This window comes from Cydia amplana, chromosome 13, assembly GCF_948474715.1.
Source record: "Cydia amplana chromosome 13, ilCydAmpl1.1, whole genome shotgun sequence".
Classification (NCBI taxonomy): Eukaryota; Metazoa; Arthropoda; class Insecta; order Lepidoptera; family Tortricidae; genus Cydia; species Cydia amplana.
Genome location: NC_086081.1, coordinates 17,630,380 through 17,649,395, shown reverse-complemented (window position 1 = coordinate 17,649,395; position 19,016 = coordinate 17,630,380). Strand labels below are relative to the sequence as shown.

The following is a 19,016-nucleotide window of genomic DNA, read 5'->3' as shown; positions in this document are numbered from 1 at the left end:
TAACCTAACCTAACCTAACCTAACCTAACCTAACCTAACCTAACCTAACCTAACCTAACCTAACCTAACCTAACCTAACCTAACCTAACCTAACCTAACCTAACCTAACCTAACCTAACCTAACCTAACCTAACCTAACCTAACCTAACCTAACCTAACCTAACCTAACCTAACCTAACCTAACCTAACCTAACCTAACCTAACCTAACCTAACCTAACCTAACCTAACCTAACCTAACCTAACCTAACCTAACCTAACCTAACCTAACCTAACCTAACCTAACCTAACCTAACCTAACCTAACCTAACCTAACCTAACCTAACCTAACCTAACCTAACCTAACCTAACCTAACCTAACCTAACCTAACCTAACCTAACCTAACCTAACCTAACCTAACCTAACCTAACCTAACCTAACCTAACCTAACCTAACCTAACCTAACCTAACCTAACCTAACCTAACCTAACCTAACCTAACCTAACCTAACCTAACCTAACCTAACCTAACCTAACCTAACCTAACCTAACCTAACCTAACCTAACCTAACCTAACCTAACCTAACCTAACCTAACCTAACCTAACCTAACCTAACCTAACCTAACCTAACCTAACCTAACCTAACCTAACCTAACCTAACCTAACCTAACCTAACCTAACCTAACCTAACCTAACCTAACCTAACCTAACCTAACCTAACCTAACCTAACCTAACCTAACCTAACCTAACCTAACCTAACCTAACCTAACCTAACCTAACCTAACCTAACCTAACCTAACCTAACCTAACCTAACCTAACCTAACCTAACCTAACCTAACCTAACCTAACCTAACCTAACCTAACCTAACCTAACCTAACCTAACCTAACCTAACCTAACCTAACCTAACCTAACCTAACCTAACCTAACCTAACCTAACCTAACCTAACCTAACCTAACCTAACCTAACCTAACCTAACCTAACCTAACCTAACCTAACCTAACCTAACCTAACCTAACCTAACCTAACCTAACCTAACCTAACCTAACCTAACCTAACCTAACCTAACCTAACCTAACCTAACCTAACCTAACCTAACCTAACCTAACCTAACCTAACCTAACCTAACCTAACCTAACCTAACCTAACCTAACCTAACCTAACCTAACCTAACCTAACCTAACCTAACCTAACCTAACCTAACCTAACCTAACCTAACCTAACCTAACCTAACCTAACCTAACCTAACCTAACCTAACCTAACCTAACCTAACCTAACCTAACCTAACCTAACCTAACCTAACCTAACCTAACCTAACCTAACCTAACCTAACCTAACCTAACCTAACCTAACCTAACCTAACCTAACCTAACCTAACCTAACCTAACCTAACCTAACCTAACCTAACCTAACCTAACCTAACCTAACCTAACCTAACCTAACCTAACCTAACCTAACCTAACCTAACCTAACCTAACCTAACCTAACCTAACCTAACCTAACCTAACCTAACCTAACCTAACCTAACCTAACCTAACCTAACCTAACCTAACCTAACCTAACCTAACCTAACCTAACCTAACCTAACCTAACCTAACCTAACCTAACCTAACCTAACCTAACCTAACCTAACCTAACCTAACCTAACCTAACCTAACCTAACCTAACCTAACCTAACCTAACCTAACCTAACCTAACCTAACCTAACCTAACCTAACCTAACCTAACCTAACCTAACCTAACCTAACCTAACCTAACCTAACCTAACCTAACCTAACCTAACCTAACCTAACCTAACCTAACCTAACCTAACCTAACCTAACCTAACCTAACCTAACCTAACCTAACCTAACCTAACCTAACCTAACCTAACCTAACCTAACCTAACCTAACCTAACCTAACCTAACCTTTTTTTTTTTTTTTTTTTTTTTTTTTTTTTTTTTTTTTTTTTTTTTTAACCTAACCTAACCTTTTTTTTTTTTTTTTTTTTTTTTTTTTTTTTTTTTTTTTTTTTTTTTCGTTGGAAAAATGCTTTATGCATACCCGCACACCCGGGGGAGGAAATGCGGGTTATGTGGGACTCGGCAAAGGTGCCGCTACCCACTAAAAAACCAACGGTATGCCTGCACGCCGCCGGTGGGGCGTGGCCACGGGTTCTCTAGAGTACGCAACCGCAACCACGCCGGCGCCGCCCGCCTGTGCAGCGGGCCCTTCTCTTGTGGGGGGCTAGAGAGGAACTTCTACCCCTGCCTACTCAGAAGGCGCGTGGGCATACCACGCGCGCCCTCTCTGCGAGGCCTATGTAATGGGCAGCGACGCCCCCGCGCCGCTGCCCAGACCTCGCTAGGTGGGGGGGAGGAGATGGGCATACGCTCTCCTCCGGGCCCCTGTGCGCTTGCGGCGGATCGGGTGCGAGGCTGGGTTGGCCTCCCGTTCCCTCTCCGCTGCCTCCTTCTGCGACATTACATCCTCGCAGAAGGAGAGGACCGCTTTCCACGACCTCTCGTCGGCAACCATAGCCTTGACTACGGCTGGCAAGGAGAGGTCGTCCCCCACCACTGCCGCGAGTTCGCGGCGCTGCCCCTCCCAGGCTGGGCATTCCTCCAGGGTATGCTGCGCCGTGTCCTCGCCGCAGCTACACTGGTGGCACTCCGCCGTCTCCTCCCGTCTTGCGTACCGGTGCAGGTAGCTCCCGAAACAGCCATGCCCCGTGAGCACCTGCACCAGCCGGAAGGTTAGCGAGCCCCGCTCTCTCTCCAGCCAGTCTTGTAGGACCGGCCGGACCGCCTCGACAGTCCTGTGTCCTTCCTCGCGTCCAGCCAGTTGTTCCTCCCATTGGAGGACAATGGACTGCCGGACGAGGAGCTTTTGCGCCTCTACCTCCCTAGGCGCAGGATGGAACTCCCGCAGCCGGAGCTCCCTGCGCCACTCGTACAGAGACGCTTGGGCCTCCGCCTCCAGATCCCAAGGAGGCGTTCCCGCCAGCAAGCACGCCGCATCATATGAGGTGGTGCGGTACCCGCGTACGACGCTGATGGCCATCGCCCTCTGAGCCTTTCTCAGCAGGGCGATATTTCGGGCCGCCAGATTCACCGCCCAGATCGGCGCCCCGTACAGGGCCATCGATCGCACCACCCCCATATACAGACGGCGGCTCGCTACCTCCGGCCCCCCGATATTGGGCATCAGCCTCTTCAGAGCGGCCGATGCTGCCATTAGTCGGGGGGTCAGGCGGGCAAAGTGCTCGCGGAAGTTCCATCGGGAATCGAGGACAAGTCCAAGATATTTCATGTTGGACTTTACCTCGATTCGGGTGCCACCAACGATGATGCTGGATCCTGCAGGCGGCGCCTTCCGGGCTGCGTGGAAGCAGAGCGCCTCGGACTTGTGTAGCGCCACCTCCAGACCCAGCATCGTTATACGCCTCACCACCTGTGCCACCGTCACGGTGGCGAGGCGTGCTGCTTCCCGGTACGAGGTCCCCCGGGACGTGACCAGCGTGTCATCTGCGTAGCAGGTCACACTTGACCCCGGGAGAAGCTCCCCCCGCAGCACCCAGTCGTACCCAATGTTCCACAGGAGCGGCCCTAAGACCGAGCCCTGTGGAACACCGCACGATGTCTCCCACCTTGCAAGCCCGCCACCCCGGACCGGATACTCCACGCACCGCTCCGAGAGGTAGGCCCCGACTATTTGGCACAAATAGGGAGGCACTTTGTGGTATTTCAGCGCCTCCCTAATGCACGACCACGGCAGGGTGTTAAAGGCATTGGCGATATCCAGGGACACCGCCAGAAGAACCCCACCGTGGTCAACCGCCTCATCCGAGAGGGCTTTGATGCGCGCGACCGCATCTACGGTCGACCTGCCCTCTCGGAATCCGAACTGATGCTCGGACAGGTCGGGTCCTACTCCTCGGAGGTGCTCGACGAGGCGAGCGCAGATGATGCGCTCGAAAAGCTTGTCAGCCTCGTCGAGCAGTACGATCGGACGGTAGGCTGATGGAGATTCCGCGGGACGCCCGTCCTTTTTTAGGAGGACGAGCCGGCCGGTTTTCCATATGGTCGGAAATTGGCCGGACTGTAGACAGGCGTCCAGTAGCCCGCGGAATCTCTCCCCTAGGGACCGCAGCGCCAAAGCCAGGACGCGTCCTGGGATCCCATCTGGACCCGGTGCCGTGTTTTTGGCTTTTAGCCTCCGCACGGCTGCGTCTAGCTCTGCCTCCGTTACCGGAGGCACCCCGACTTCCGCACCCTCGAACCCTGCGAGCTGATGGGGAGGTGCCATTACTGGGGGCTGGTGTTCCGGTCTGTTCGGAAACAAGTTGGAAACAACCACCCCCAGTAGTCGAGGCTCGAGACTCTCTGTCAAGGGGGGGGCCCAAGGGCGTAATTTACCCCTGACCGTCTTGTACGGCCTCCCCCATGGGTCTCGGTTTAGAGTCTCGAGAAGCTCCGCTCTGGCGCTCGCCTTCGCCTCGCAGATGGAGAGCTGCAGCGCCTTGACCGCCTCCCTGTAGGCACTGTACAGCCGCGTCTCCTCTTCAACGTCTCGGTGTCTGCGTCGACGGGACCGTGTGTACTGGCGTCTCGCTCTGTTGGAGCGGGATCGGAGTTCACCGATTTCTCGCGACCACCAGTACACTTGACGCTTCGGAGGCCGCGGCTTGGCTCGCGACATGCCTGCGTCACAGACTTGTGACATGGCTTCGCGAAACCAGGCTGCCTCCTCCTCGGTCTCCACAGGCCCAGGAGATGTTGTCCAGGCCTGGACGAGGGACGCTATCTCCACCGCTTCACGATCCAGGCTGTTCAGGGCCCAACGAGGGTACGGGGTCGCAGCACGGCCATTCGGACGACGATCCGTGTCTGTCGTGCCTCCGGAGGACGTGGAGACATCAAACCGGATGTACAAGGGAGGGGAGGAGTATACCCACTAAAACCCCTGCGGCTTTACCCTCTCTGCCTTTATAGCGGAGCATCGTGAGGTCACTAATATTCTACCACGATGCTCCCTCGGCTTCTCTCTCTCTCTCTCTCGCTGGCTCGTCCTCCAGCTGGCTTTTCCAACGATCTCTTGCTCTCTTCTTTTCCGCATCAAGCCGAGCCTCCAACTCTCTGGGAGCCAGACGCTCATCGGCGATGCGTAACTCCGTCCGCCGATGGTACCTCTGAGCCAGGAGTTGGGCGTCAAGGTCCCACGGTATGGTGCCGGCGAGGGCGCAAGCGGCTGCATGCCCTATGGTTTTGTACCCTCTTATGATCAATCACTCTCTGCGGCCTTCGGAGGAGGGCCCTCGTTTTGCTGTTAAGCCTCCCGGCCCATATAGGTGCCCCGTATAGTGCCATGCTGCGAACCACGTTCGCATATAGGCGTTGACATGGAGCTTGGGGGCCTCCTACATTGGGCAATAGCCGGCTCAGCGCCGAAGCGGCACCAACGAGCCGAGGAACCAGGTTGGTAAAATGTTCCTCGAACTCCCACTTGCTATCCAAGACTAGGCCCAAGTATTTGATGTGGGCCCTCAGGGGGACCGCCTCACCCCCTACTGGGATCACATCGTTGGGCCTCAGTCTCCAGTCTCTTCTTTTGAAGACCACGGCGTCAGTCTTATTGAGGGACACGGCAAGCCGTAGGAGGTTGATGCGTCCCACCGTGAGTTCGGTTGCGACAGCGGCTCTCCTCAAGGTTTCCTGGAACTGTTTTCCCCTCACGGCCACCATTGTGTCTTCGGCATAACAAATGGTGACCATGCGGGGAAGCTGTGCTCTCCTCGTATTGCCCAGTCGAATCCGATGTTCCAGAGCAGGGGCCCCAGAACCGACCCCTGTGGAACACCACACTCTATCCGTCTTTCAAGGCGTCCGCCTCCCGATTCATAGAGCACAACCCTATCAGTGAGGTAGTGCTCTATGATCGTCCTCAGATAGAGAGGGACGCCGTGGTACCGGAGCGCCTCTTTTATAACTCCATAAGGGAGACAACCAAATGCATTAGCAATATCTAGAGACACTGCTATAGCTCCCTCCTTTTTCTCTGCTGCCAGATCGCTGAATTTCTTCAACGTGCCTATTGCATCTATTGTAGACCGCCCCTCGCGGAACCCAAATTGCCGGTCACTAATGTTTGGGCCCATGTCCTGCAGATGCTTAGTGATGATACGCCTTGCTATGATGCGCTCTAACATCTTTCCAGTTTCATCTAGGAGGACGATGGGGCGGTATCCTGAAGGAGAGTCAGCTGGACGACCCTCCTTTCGCAGCAGGCACAGCCTACCCTCCTTCCAGCAACGAGGGAAAATTCCCTCTTTGAGGCAGTCATCGAATAGCCCGCGAAGTCGGACTCCTAGGTGTTTCAATGCCAGTAAGAGGACTTTCCCTGACCATAGAGAAAAAAATACATAGAGTGCTCACTCCATACATCAGTTTTAGTACCAAAAAGACTATTAGCATCTAGCATCGAGTAGCGGAACTATCAGTACTGCTACTTGACAATAGATGTAGCACCTACCGGAAAGTCTTATGCTGTTGAGATAAGACTTTCCGGTCGGTGCTACATCTATTGTCAAGTAGCAGTACTGATAGTTCCGCTACTCGATGCTAGATGTAGACACTGAAATTAATAGTCTGAACTGATGTATGGAGTGAGCACTCTTGTCTTACTATATTTCTCTATGCCCTGACACACCATCTGGCCCAGGAGCCTTTTTGCCGGATCTCATTCTGAAGACTGCTCCCATGATTTCCACGTCCGAGATTAAAGGGACATCCGGAAGGCCCTCCGGTTCTTCCACTGGGAGCGTCATGACGGGAGGCGCAAAGTCCGGTGCCACCGGGAAGAGACACTCTACAACCCTCCTTAGTAGTTCCGGCTCTAAGGAATACATGGGTGGAGCATGTTTCATTTTGTTCCTCACAATTCTATAAGGTCGCCCCCATGGGTCCCTGTCCAAGGTTTTCAGGAATTCCTCTCGGGCCTCATCCTTCCGTTTGGCTATGGCAGTTCTCAATGCCCCTTTTGCAGCTACTAGGGCCTCCCGGAGTATCTCTTCCTCTGCCGCTGTGTGTTGTCGGCGCCTGCACCTTATGTATTTACGGCGTGCAGCATTGGCCGGAGGGCCGCAATTTCCTCCGACCACCAGTAGACCTGTTTTTTGCCAGTTGGTTTCTTTGCCCTCGACATGCCAGCATCGCACACCGTGGTGAGCGAGGTACGGAAGCGAGCAGCCCTTTCTTCTACCCCGAGGTCTACTGGCGGGGGAGCGCACCAAGCCTGTATCAGTGCGGCCTCCTCAATCATCTCTTTGTCTAGGCTAGCCAAGGACCACCTAGGGAAGTGGCCATTGGGACGACGCCTACCCGCTGTATGCGGTAGACCCTGTGGTGGGGCCGCTGGAGATGGAGAAATCCTCATCCTGATGTAGACGTGATCGGAGAGGGTCTCCACATTCTCAAGTACGCGCCAGTCCTCAATTCGATTGGCGACAACAGGGGTTGCAAGAGTGACGTCAACAATGGAACCTAACTCAAAACCTAACCTAACTCCGAACCGTGCCTAACCCCTATAAAATTCAAATGTCTAGATAGTTCTTAGAAATATCTTAATAGCGAGATCTATCTTTGATATTTAGGATGTTGAGAGCCATCTGTTGGGCTATTGGATAAATAATAGTACTAGGTACAGAAGGTTCACTCCGTAACAAAACGCGTCTATTACGATAGATATGACCGCTAGGTGGCGCCAGCGCGAGCAAGCGTCCTTTCCATAGTGGTGCGCGACAACTACTATAGCTAGACGAAATCGCGGAGTCACGCCTGCTTATATGCTACACAGGCGGAGACAGATAGTCACACTACTGCATCATAGAGGGCGCGAGTTGTACTAGAGTCGTGTTACTGTTGCTGATCGGATGCGACATGTGCTGCACAGGCGGAGACCGAGAGTTACACTACTGCATCATATAGGGCGCTAGTTGTACTAGAGTCGTGCTCAGGGATCGGAACTGGTTCTTTGCAAAAAAAAAAACGTGGAAAGAACCATATTTTTCGAATTATTTTATACTCGAAATGAAGGACTCAGTTGTGTTTTTAGGTAACGTCAACTTTCACGAGAGATAACTTTAATTGAATATTACCACGGGGAAACCTCGACGTACACTTACCTATGCTTATTAATCTTAGTATACCTACTGTTTTATTTTATTAACATTATATTATTATGTATTTTATCTATTACAGGATATTTATTTAAATGGGATAGTTTTGATTCATAATAGGTACCTACTTGTTCCGTAAAATATTTAGTAATTGCTCACTATTTAAAATTAGAAAAAACAAAGAAAAAAAAAAGAAAGTTAAAAAAAAAAATGTCTTTCATCTTAATTTATTGTTGTTAGTTAATTAGTTAGTTATCGATTCAATCGATTGTCGATAAAATGATTTGGTCTCTTCCTTTGCCATTTTCATATTTTCCCTAACCATTCAGCTCCTAGCCTAGGGACAAAACTTGGCTAACCATAGGTACACACATAAAAAAAAAAAGTAAATGTTTAAAAACTATCTGTAAATCTCAAACTAGATGGTGTAATAGTTATAATGAGCAATTGCACACTGTTTAGTCGTCGCCGTGTTCTAGGATAACTTGAACTTGATCATCCAGATGGAGTAATCACTTTATGATTACATACGTAACGTAGGTACTTATAGGTGTGGAAAATTACATTTTTAAACACACTAGGTATATGGCGTAATATCATATGATATGATATTAATTATTTATTAATGATCACTTTATTTATTTATCTAATCTTTATTGCACAAAAGAAAAACTTATATTAGTACAAAAGGTGGACTTAAAGCCAAGAGCATTCTCTACCAGTCAACCTCAACACATTCAGTGCCGAAAACCAGACTATCGGGTATTTTATGATTTCATTCTCAGGCCCGACGACCCGATAGTCGGGATCGTGGTACTACAGCTTTATATGACGAAATTTTTGTGGCCTGACGCGGATATCTTGTTTGGCTGGATGCCTGGGTGACAATTAATGTGTTAAGGCAAAGCAGAGAGATTGTGGGCGATTCCATCAGATATGTGCGAGGATGTGTAGCGAGGAATGTGCGGTTGGGTGTGAACCATCAGTAGACTTCATTAATTACCTGTCCTCGCCTAGCGCAACTCTAGAGGACATCTCTCTCGCTTCGTTGCACCTCCTTGCACACCTCTGGTCGAAAAGCAGCCTTAGTCGCAGGGATAGTACAAAATGATACGTTTAATAATGAACTAACTGGGTCTCTATTGTTTTCGAAAAAGTTTTATGTCATAATGTATTGTTTGCCCCCATTTTCGTCAGTCATAATTCATTTGGTTCAGAAACGCGTCACTTTTCAGGACCGCCTAAAACAAACCTAACCTATCTATAGAATAACCTTACGCAAATCCTGAAAAGTTAACGGTTTCAGTTTTATGACTACTAATGATAATATGACAAACAATACATTATGACTTGAAACTTAAAAAGGGACCCCGATCTAACTATTATATGGCGTAATATAACTCGTTATATTACGAGCTATTATTACGATTTGTTACGAGATATTATTAAGAGCTCTCTCTTTAGTCGTCGGGTTCGTTGAAGGAAAGCTTGTGCTTGACGAGCCAGAACGAGTCCACAACGCCGCCGTTCTTCTCCACCGACGTCTGGAAATAAACAATTAAATTACTATATATTCTCTACTCTGGCAAGTTAGAGGCTTTGTCAAATAAAATAGAGGGAAATCCAGCACTGGTACCTGTTCGATGTAGATGTGCGAGCGGTTGTGTACCACCATCCTCGTGTAGCCGAAGTCGTCGGTGCGGAACGCCGACCACGGCGGGTGCGTGCCTGCAAATAAATCATAATAATACACCATAAATCAATATTGGACCTTCTGACACAAACCGATTAAGCCCCACAGTAAGCTCAAGACGGCAAATTAAAATTAAAACAATGATTCTACAAGTACTTAAGGCCTACTAAGGGCTCTTTCACGACATTACGTGGGATGACATCATCATACTATTCGGCAGTTGCCAACTGTTAAGAATGATGTCCCACACACATTAGGGCGGCGCCGGCTCCGGCGCCAGTCATGCACGAAGCGAATAGTGACATAAAACATACATAGCAACATTTATAAATATAACAGCCAATACCGGGGTAGCCATCACAGATGTGCGAAGATGCGTAGCGAGCCAATAGAATGTTGCCCATTCTCCTAAAGTTTCATAAGTGCTACACGCTGTAGTGATGGGTAGGACATCAATTTAAAATGAGTTTGTATGAGTACCTCATTTTCTAAAATGAGGTGTTACAATGTCTTACTTCAAATGAGGTGAGGTACTAGCATATTTTCAGCGTCGACTATTCCATTAATTCCAACGGCGACAAAAATATTTAATGTATGTACATCACTTCCTTTATAAATAAATAAATAGTAACATTTAATTGGACTGCAATTCTGGAGGTCAAGAATAGAACTTTTAGGAGAAAGATAATTTTAGAATCAAGTAAAATGAATAGAGGCGTGAAGTAAGACATTTTGCGGTACGAAGTACTGCGACAAATTAACAAAATGAGTGGTACAAATGAGGTGCCTCACGAATGAGCGACTCAACACTAACACGCTGTGCGCAATATTTGAATAAAGCTCGAAAAAGCGCTTCATTTCCCTAGACTAGAGGATATTGACTCGACTACGTGACGAAAACCTCACCTTTTTAGTGTTCCGTACAAAACTTGTTCACGGTAATCTCATTCCACCGCATAGCTGCGTCCCTTGAGGTTTTAAAATATCAATGGTGTCTACATACAGGTAAAACCGTCTTAGATGGTGTGCAAAAGTGTTGACTTTACCCTAATTGAGAAGTTGACAATAATGTTGCTGGAGACAATTGGTGTGACGTGTGACACTCACCAGTAAAAGGGTCCTGACCACCGTGGTTACCTGCAGACCCCGTCACGACATGGACAGGCGCTCTGAAATAATTTACAAGACAAAATTAAGTCAAATCAAATGAAATATTATTCATTCTCAGACGACTAAAACCCATAGATATTAGACCATACTCTACTACATACAATAATAAAAATCTTAAGACCCAAAACTTAATATCACTAATATATCACATCGACAAAAAAAACCTTAAGTAGGTACTACCTACTTATAATTTTTCATGTTGGTATTGGCGCGCCGAAACCGAACTATTTTGCAACGACGCCGCCGCCGACAAATGTTCGGCGTGACCTTGACTGGTTGTAATAAGCTGTGTATTTTATAGCAGACGTTGACAGTTGTTTATTGATAGAGGCGATGAATAATTTCTTCAAATAAAGTTTTGCATCCCTGAGCGTTTATTTAAATTCTAATTACAGTAGCCTGGATCGAGGTAGGGGATAAAAATTGAAGGGATGTTTACAAAAACAACATAACTGACTACACTGGTTGACACCTGAAACGACACAATGTTCTTAAAAAAAGTGTCAACCGCTCTAAGCAGTTATGTTGTTTTTGTAAACATCCCTTCAATTTCAAACCCATCATTTGATATTTCATTACCATTCGTGTTGCAGTGAAAGAAACGGGACTATTAAGACTAATCCCAATAAGGCCTAGTTCCCCTTTTGGTTGGAATGGAAGGTCAAGTTCGCAGGGACATTCGTAAAAACTAGTGCCTACGCTAATTAGTTGCCAAGCGGACTCCAGGCTTCCACGAGCCGTGACAAATAGCCAGGAGGGGGAGGACAACGCTAAGAAGATGGTGATGAAATGCATCGGTATGTTGTGCACCTTGGGTCGGTGTAGGGCTCGGCCAGCGAGCCGTTGTAGACGGTGTTGTTGTAGATGGGCCACAGGCGCTCGTACGAGTGCTCGTGCGCCCAGAACACGAGGTCGACGGCGTAATGTTGCAGCAGGGGCTCGAGCCCTGTACAATAGAAGCAGTTAGGATAAACAAAAATCCTAACAAATCATAGTTGTAAGTGGGGCTGACTCCTAAAAGAATGAATTACAAACTAAACTAAGCATTTTGAAGAACAAACTAAACTGAGCATATCTTGTATTGACACTTGTCCTAAAATCTAAAATTGTTGAGATATATTACAAGTATTACAACAGACATTTTTGAGTATGGTTTAGGTCGCCTCAGTAAAAAAACGCTTCTGTCGATTTACTTGTTCACATTTAATAGTTATATTTCTAAACTACAACATTATACACAGACAGATCAAACGTAGATCAATAACTGAGGACCGTAAGAGCTGCCGATTTGATTTGTCCCCCGTGTTGTCAAAATTGTAAGGTCCACTATCACTAACCTTGATTTTTTTAAACTGAACGCAACACTGTGTATTTTATCTGGCTACTAAAGTTAAAGAAGATTTATTAAAAACTTAATTTTTATTCTTCGCGAAATTATTTATACATTATCATTATCATTATTTTAAAAAGTGGTGGTGGCCGAGTGAATACGACGTCCGACTTTCAATGCGGAGGTCGCGGGTTCAAATCCTGGCTCGTACCAATGAGTTTTTCGGAACTTATGTACGAAATATCATTTGATATTCACCAAAATAGCTTTTCGGTGAAGAAAAACATCATGAGGAAACCTGCATACGTCTGCAAAGAAATTCAAAGGTATGTGAAGTCTCCAATCCACATTGGGCTAGCGCGTGGATCGAGAATTCGAGACTATGTCCCAAGCCCCCTCCCGCATGAGAGGAGGCCTGTGCCCAGCAGTGGGACGTATATAGACTGAAATTATTATTTATCATTAATTGCATTTAGTATGGAATAACCACGAAATAAGTCTTGTTTTAGCATTAGAAAAATTAATAGAATTTCTCTCTTTATAGCATTAGAAAAATGGTAAGCAATCTTGATATGTCTTTTTATTTCAAAACACTTAAAAAAAAATAGTAACTATTACTGTACGAAATTAAAATAATGTAATGATCATATATATTATGTTTGGTGCGAGTGCTGTGACATTTTGAAAAAAAATATATATATAAAAATACGTGAAGATTGTTCAACCTTATGTCTAATGCTAAAAAAACGAGGTACTTATAGTGTTTCTAAAGTGTAGATAAAACATATCATATTACATACTTTGCATGTGCATTGTGCATATTCCATAAAGTAGTTTAAATGATTTTTTTACAGTTATAAACATGTTTATTTTATTGAGTCATTGATTGACACATACTGCATGTTAGATTAGTTAGCACGTGTATTCATTAATGTCAAATAAAACATGATTTACAGTATGCAGAGTATGCCATTACGATTAAATAAACATGTTTGTCAAGGTTTTGATATTGACAGCCATATTTGAACTTGAAGATACATCAAAATAAATATTAGATATAAAAATTATATGGATCGGATATGTCAGTGTCAAAAAAGTGTCAAAAGTGACGTTTTTGTTTCAAGAAAAACTTGGACTTTTTATACTGACAAAGCTGGCTTGTCATTTAAAGTGTGTATCCGTTCGTAATACGCACCGTGTCCGAAGAAGGGATTACCAGTGCGCGAGAACTCGTACTCGCAGTCCGGGAGGTCGTCGGCGTTGCTGCAGTACATGGGCCGGTGGCCCATCAGCACGATCCACGGCCGCACCGTCCTGGGGACACAATTCAAACCTATACTCTGGCAAGTCTGCTTTGTAAGTAGAAAAATGTAGACGAAAAGGATCGATCGAACTTTACAAGGCCGGCAACGCACTTACAACCCCTCTGGTGATTCGTTTGCACGTTTACCTCGTATATCATTAAATACTTTGGATATTGCGCCTTTTTGTACTGACAAAGTTGATTTACCAGAACACACTTGCTTTTATTTTCTATAGTTAGTGCCGTCATCCATATCCATATTTTCTAGGCTAAACTTTTTAGAAGAACCACAGTAAAAATCACCAGTTTTAGTAATCGCAGAGAGCCATTAATCTTGATTCGAGCGGCTTAACAAGCAATTTACAATGTCCTTCCTACCGCATGTGTGCGCTGTTTTAAAAATGATCGGCGGCGGCGTATCCGTAAATTTACCCAAGCTGCCCAGGACCGGAGTAAGTGGAAAGAAAAGATTCGAGCCCTACACCCCAGCAGGGGGTAACAGGATGGAAAGAAGAAGAGAAACTATAGCTACTACATGTTAATAGGTAGGTGAGCCGATATGACGGAAAAGAGTGAGTCAGAGAACGAAGTATGCAGGCGCGAATATTTAAATAATGAATGCCACATATCACATTATTCACATTCAATGCTTATGTTGCAAGATAATCTGGGAGGTCTAAAAAAGATAAATCAACATCAAAAAAGAAAGTAAAATATTCGTCGACATAAAGGAATTTATAGAAGTACCTAAGGGCTAGCACATGATTGGCGCGACAGTATCTCGCAGCGAGATAGACTACCTGTCCCTCTTTTATTAACATAGAAAAAGACAGGTAGTCTAGAGAGTAGTGATGGGTAGGACATCAATTTAAAATGAGTTTGTATGAGTACCTCATTTTCTAAAATGAGGTGTTACAATGTCTTACTTCAAATGAGGTGAGGTACTAATATATTTTCAGCGTCGACTATTCCATTAATTCCAACGGCGACAAAAATATTTAATGTATATACATATTTATGTATTCATCACTTCCTTTATAAATAAATAAATAGTAACATTTAATTGGAGTGCAATTCTGGAGGTTAAGAATAGAACTTTTAGGAGAAAGATAATTTTAGAATCAAGTAAAATGAATAGAGGAGTGAAGTAAGACATTTTTGCGGTACGAAGTACTTCGACAAATTAACAAAATGAGTGGTACAAATGAGGTGCCTCACGAGTGAGCGACTCAACACTACTAGAGAGAGATACTGTCGCGCTAATCATGTGCTAGGGGTGTCTGCCTTCTACGAGTAGGTATAAGTAGTACTACAAGGTATTTAAAGAGACAACTTGTAGTATTTTTCTTATAGCTTGGGTACGGTGACAGCTGCCATCTCCATACAATTTATAACCTTTTTTAAAACACATAAAATGATAGCTGTCAACGAACCCAGCTAAGTGAAAAATACTATAGCATAGAACCTCACCTATTCTCCTTATGGCTAGCCATGGCCAGATCCTTTTCCAGCCACTGGTACTGTTCGTAGATCATCTTGACTCCATATTTGATGTAGTAATAATACTCGGTGGAGATGGCCACGAAGTGCGCCGGCCCCAGGTCGAAACTATAAAACATGCTCTCCGTGCCGCCCGGCATTGAGAAGCGCTCCCGGTAGTTGCTAAAATTACTGAAAACGCAAGAAATGCAAGTAAATTAGGTTGATTCACGAGAGCTGGCGCGGATTTAAATAAGTATTTTGACAATTCATATAAATTATTCCCAGCTGTCCCCGCCTCCAGCGGGCCTACCGCGAACCACGTTCGACGTGTTTCCTCTCTGCCGCACTTGTAAATTCGTACGTAAGTGTGACAGGGAGGTAACACGTCGAACGTGGTTCGCGGTAGGCCCTCAGTATGGCGGCAGTCGCGTGGGGCAAGAAGGACAAATGGAAATACACCAATAATAGAATGGCATAATAAGCATACCTATCATTTCCGATTGTATTTTTCTGTTTATCGTGATAGGCACCGCATCCGAGCTTTCGCTCCCAGTTGGCTTTAGTACTCACTAGGCCTGTTCATGGTTGCCGACGCACGTCATGTAGGGGACCATGGTCGCGATGGGCTCGATCTGCCGCATGAACTGGTCGCCGACTCTCGCATTGTCTGTCGCCATGTCATAGCCCATGTCGCCCACGTGGAGGATCAGGTCGAAGTGGCCCATTTCGGATTCCTCTTGGAGGTATGGCATTGCCTGTGGATAAAATATTTTCCACTTATTTAAGGACAGTAGTTATTTATTTAAGGTTCCAGACTATTCAAGTTGTCTGTATTTTAGACCTTTACGAGTATGTGTGTTTTAGGCATAAACTTGGGCTAACCGGGGGCTAAGCCCGGTGGACCGGTCCAAATGTCGCTGGAAGTTAAGACAATTAATATTGTAGAAGCGAATATACGGCAGTTTTAACACAATCATTGTTAGAAACTTGCGTAAGACCAGTACCAATATTATAATACTATTACCTTATTCTGTGCTAGGGGCTGTCCATAAATTACGTCATCTATTTTTGACGATTTTTGACCCTAAAATTATCCAAAAATCATGCTTCGAATGACCCCGTTTCCTCTTACGTCTTACTACCGCTACCATCATCCGATGTCCAGACAGGCAAAAATAGGCCAAATATGATCACATGATTTCTGTACGACACCTACGCGAGTCCGCCTCGCGCTTGGCCGGTTTTTACGCAATACAGAAGAAACGAGATTAGACTTGCTTAGCGTCTAAGAGTCATCATAATTATCACGTGACGCCACAAGGGCAGGCAAAAATAGGCCAAATATGATCACATGATTTCTGTACGACCCCTACGGAGCCCTTGGAACGCGAGTCCGCCTTGCACTTGGCCGGATTTTTTACTATTGAGGTACGGAACCCTAAAAACAAATATTAGCATTACTATACATCTTCTGAAAGTTGGAACAAGATATAGGTAGGATTTTTTTTATCCCGCAATTCATCTGCTTATGGATCGCAAAGGAGAATGGAAGTTAGTGCCTTAGTAGGTAAAAGAAGTCAACTTGTAGTTTGCCTAGTTGAAAGATACACGCAGTTTACACTTACTTTGGCGCCCTCAGTGCCCATGTCTCCGAAGACGGCGGCGCGCACGGGCCAGTTGCTCCCGTTCGGAATCGTGCGGAAGGAGAACAAGCTCGAGACGCCGTACTCCGAGCCCACGTTGTACACTGCCATATAATGGTGATAAAGACTGGTCAGTATGTCAGTAATGGCTATTTGCTACAAGCTATTATAGATTGTTTTTAACTAGTTCAGGTTAGCCTGAGGGCCTGCCACCAACCACTTCGTTTGTCTATTTGCTTCTATTGATCAAATATGCAAAGGTGGTAGAGAGACCGGTAACGAAACTTCAATTTTCGATGTTTCGCGTTCGCATTAGACCATCCGAGGTTTCTGAGGTTTTAGGCTGTAGCCAAGATAACAATAGTTCAACGATAAATACCAATTAGAACGCAAAAAGGCATCGAGATAACAGATGCGATAGAAAAGTCGTGTGATCATTTCCAACCATTATTTACGTTTCGATTGGCACTTTCCATAAACGATTGTCAATTGCCTAAGCAGAGGGCTTATTCATATGATTCAAAGTCATGCTTAGCTTCATCATTCGAAAAGCTTCTTAGCTATTCGTCCAATGGCCGTGAATTCATCATGATGACGTGAATCCGGCAGCTCAGGCCGCGATGTAGGTATTATTATGCGCAATAAAATACTTTTATTATTTTGCGCTGTGTTGCTTATTATCAGCTCTGCAGGAACATTAAACTTGTACATTAAATATAGAGTGTGTGGCTACTTATTGTACTTACCATACTTAGTGTCATACTGCAGATCCGGCAGCGTGACGCGGTGTGTGTACTGTTGGCGCCGCTCGTTCCCGCCGTCCTCGAACAACGAGCTAGCGCCGTAAGCGTAGTGCTGCAACTCGTCCACGCCGTAGTGGACAACGCTGGGGGTATCGTTGAATGTCGACCACGTTACTACGATGTCGTTGGATTTCTCTGGAGTCATAATTATTGCCGCATTTTAGGTGTCTGTAATATAGAAACTATAATTTGTACATTACATTTTTTTAAGTGTACCTACTAAAATGTCCATACATCTATTGATTTTTCCATTCCGTTACCGTCATGCACAGTCTATAAAAATGGTAACGGCGGAGCCTGCCGTGTAGCGTCGAGCTTCCAAGAGATTAGAGCAGCGTGCAGTAAGGGCGCTTTGTTTAACATGGATGCCGCGCAGTACGCCTCTCTGGGTGCTGTGTTCGAGGCTTCGAGCCTTCACTCAGTATGCAATGCACTATTAAGCTTTTATATATTTCATTTGGAATTGTGTGCTGCTAGATTTAACAGAAAGTATAGAAGATCTCTAGATGCTAGTCTATAGGTACTAGTCAAACTTATGTCCAACAGTTCGATTAGCCTATTTACTGCCCAATCCTGCAGATCTTATATTAAATCGACTAATCGAACTGTCATTTAGCATTTATTGTAATATAAAAACAGAGATTATGCACATGTATTACCGCCAAAGGCAATGTGGACCTGTTCAGGGTTACAGTGGGAGCAGTAGTACGGCTCCGTTATCGGCGGTAAGTACTCTTCCACCGGCTCCACCGTGATGTACTCAGCCGCCGCCGCCGCCGCCGAGCCCCACTCTTCCGCCGCCAGTCCGGCGTACGGCGGCTGCGCCGACGCCGAGACAAACGCCGTCAGCGTTAGAAAGAGCACGAACGACTTCATTGCGGCTCCTCACTGCTCACTAGGTAAAAAATATGGGGTAGTTGAAGAGGTAAAGCGAATTAGTGAAATTAAATTAAATGACTGTTTTATTTGTTTGTTATAATAAGTTATATTAGGTATATTCATTATTCACTAGGTACTAAGGCAAGTTTAGGGTACCTATGTATTCTTGCAAACCCCTATTTTCAATAAACTGCAACATTGTAAACATAAATGAGCCAGGCGGCTAAACGTACGCGTGGGTAGGATCTAGGTGTCGTTATCAATAGCACCGCTCCCACCAAAACAATATTTTTTATTAAGCAAATCTACACTTTATGTTACGTTGCTTAGGGTATACTTTGCTTAATTAAACCCAACTTACCCAACCTAATATGCAGCGGTAGGCATACGGATTGTTGATTAGGCTCGCAATTACCTATTGTTATTTTCCTCATAAAAATATAATGCTATATTTTGTTCCGGAAATTAAGTCAGGAGCTCAACAGGTGCAATATACAGATATATTACGGGTATTATACTCTTTGTGCATATTTATGAAATTACCCTATCTTCACGGTACATACTTATATCTTCATG

The 19,016-nt window shown here is 45.3% G+C and overlaps 1 protein-coding gene across 1 annotated transcript; it reads right to left on the bottom strand.

The window, feature by feature from the left end:
• Positions 1-9,597: 9,597 nt before the first annotated feature.
• LOC134653617 (acid phosphatase type 7-like) lies at positions 9,598-18,461 on the bottom strand. Its single transcript, XM_063509012.1, has 10 exons — positions 18,221-18,461; positions 17,505-17,696; positions 16,741-16,862; positions 15,686-15,870; positions 15,104-15,304; positions 13,526-13,644; positions 11,811-11,946; positions 10,938-10,999; positions 9,774-9,865; positions 9,598-9,681 (listed from the first exon to the last, which is right to left on the bottom strand). The coding sequence occupies exons 1-10, from the start codon at positions 18,435-18,437 to the stop codon at positions 9,598-9,600; spliced, it is 1,410 nt and encodes a 469-aa protein (XP_063365082.1). The 5' UTR covers positions 18,438-18,461.
• Between the last annotated feature and the right edge of the window lie 555 nt (positions 18,462-19,016).

Coding starts and splice junctions, on each gene's coding strand:
- LOC134653617 (XM_063509012.1), bottom strand. CDS start 18,437: ATGAAGTCGTTCGTGCTCTTTCTAACGCTGACGGCGTTTGTCTCGGCG. Junction 13,645..15,103: donor GCTAGCCATAAGGAGAATAG/GTGAGGTTCTAT, acceptor TTGTGTCCCCAG/GACGGTGCGGCCGTGGATCG. Junction 11,947..13,525: donor TAATCCCTTCTTCGGACACG/GTGCGTATTACG, acceptor TCTATTGTACAG/GGCTCGAGCCCCTGCTGCAA.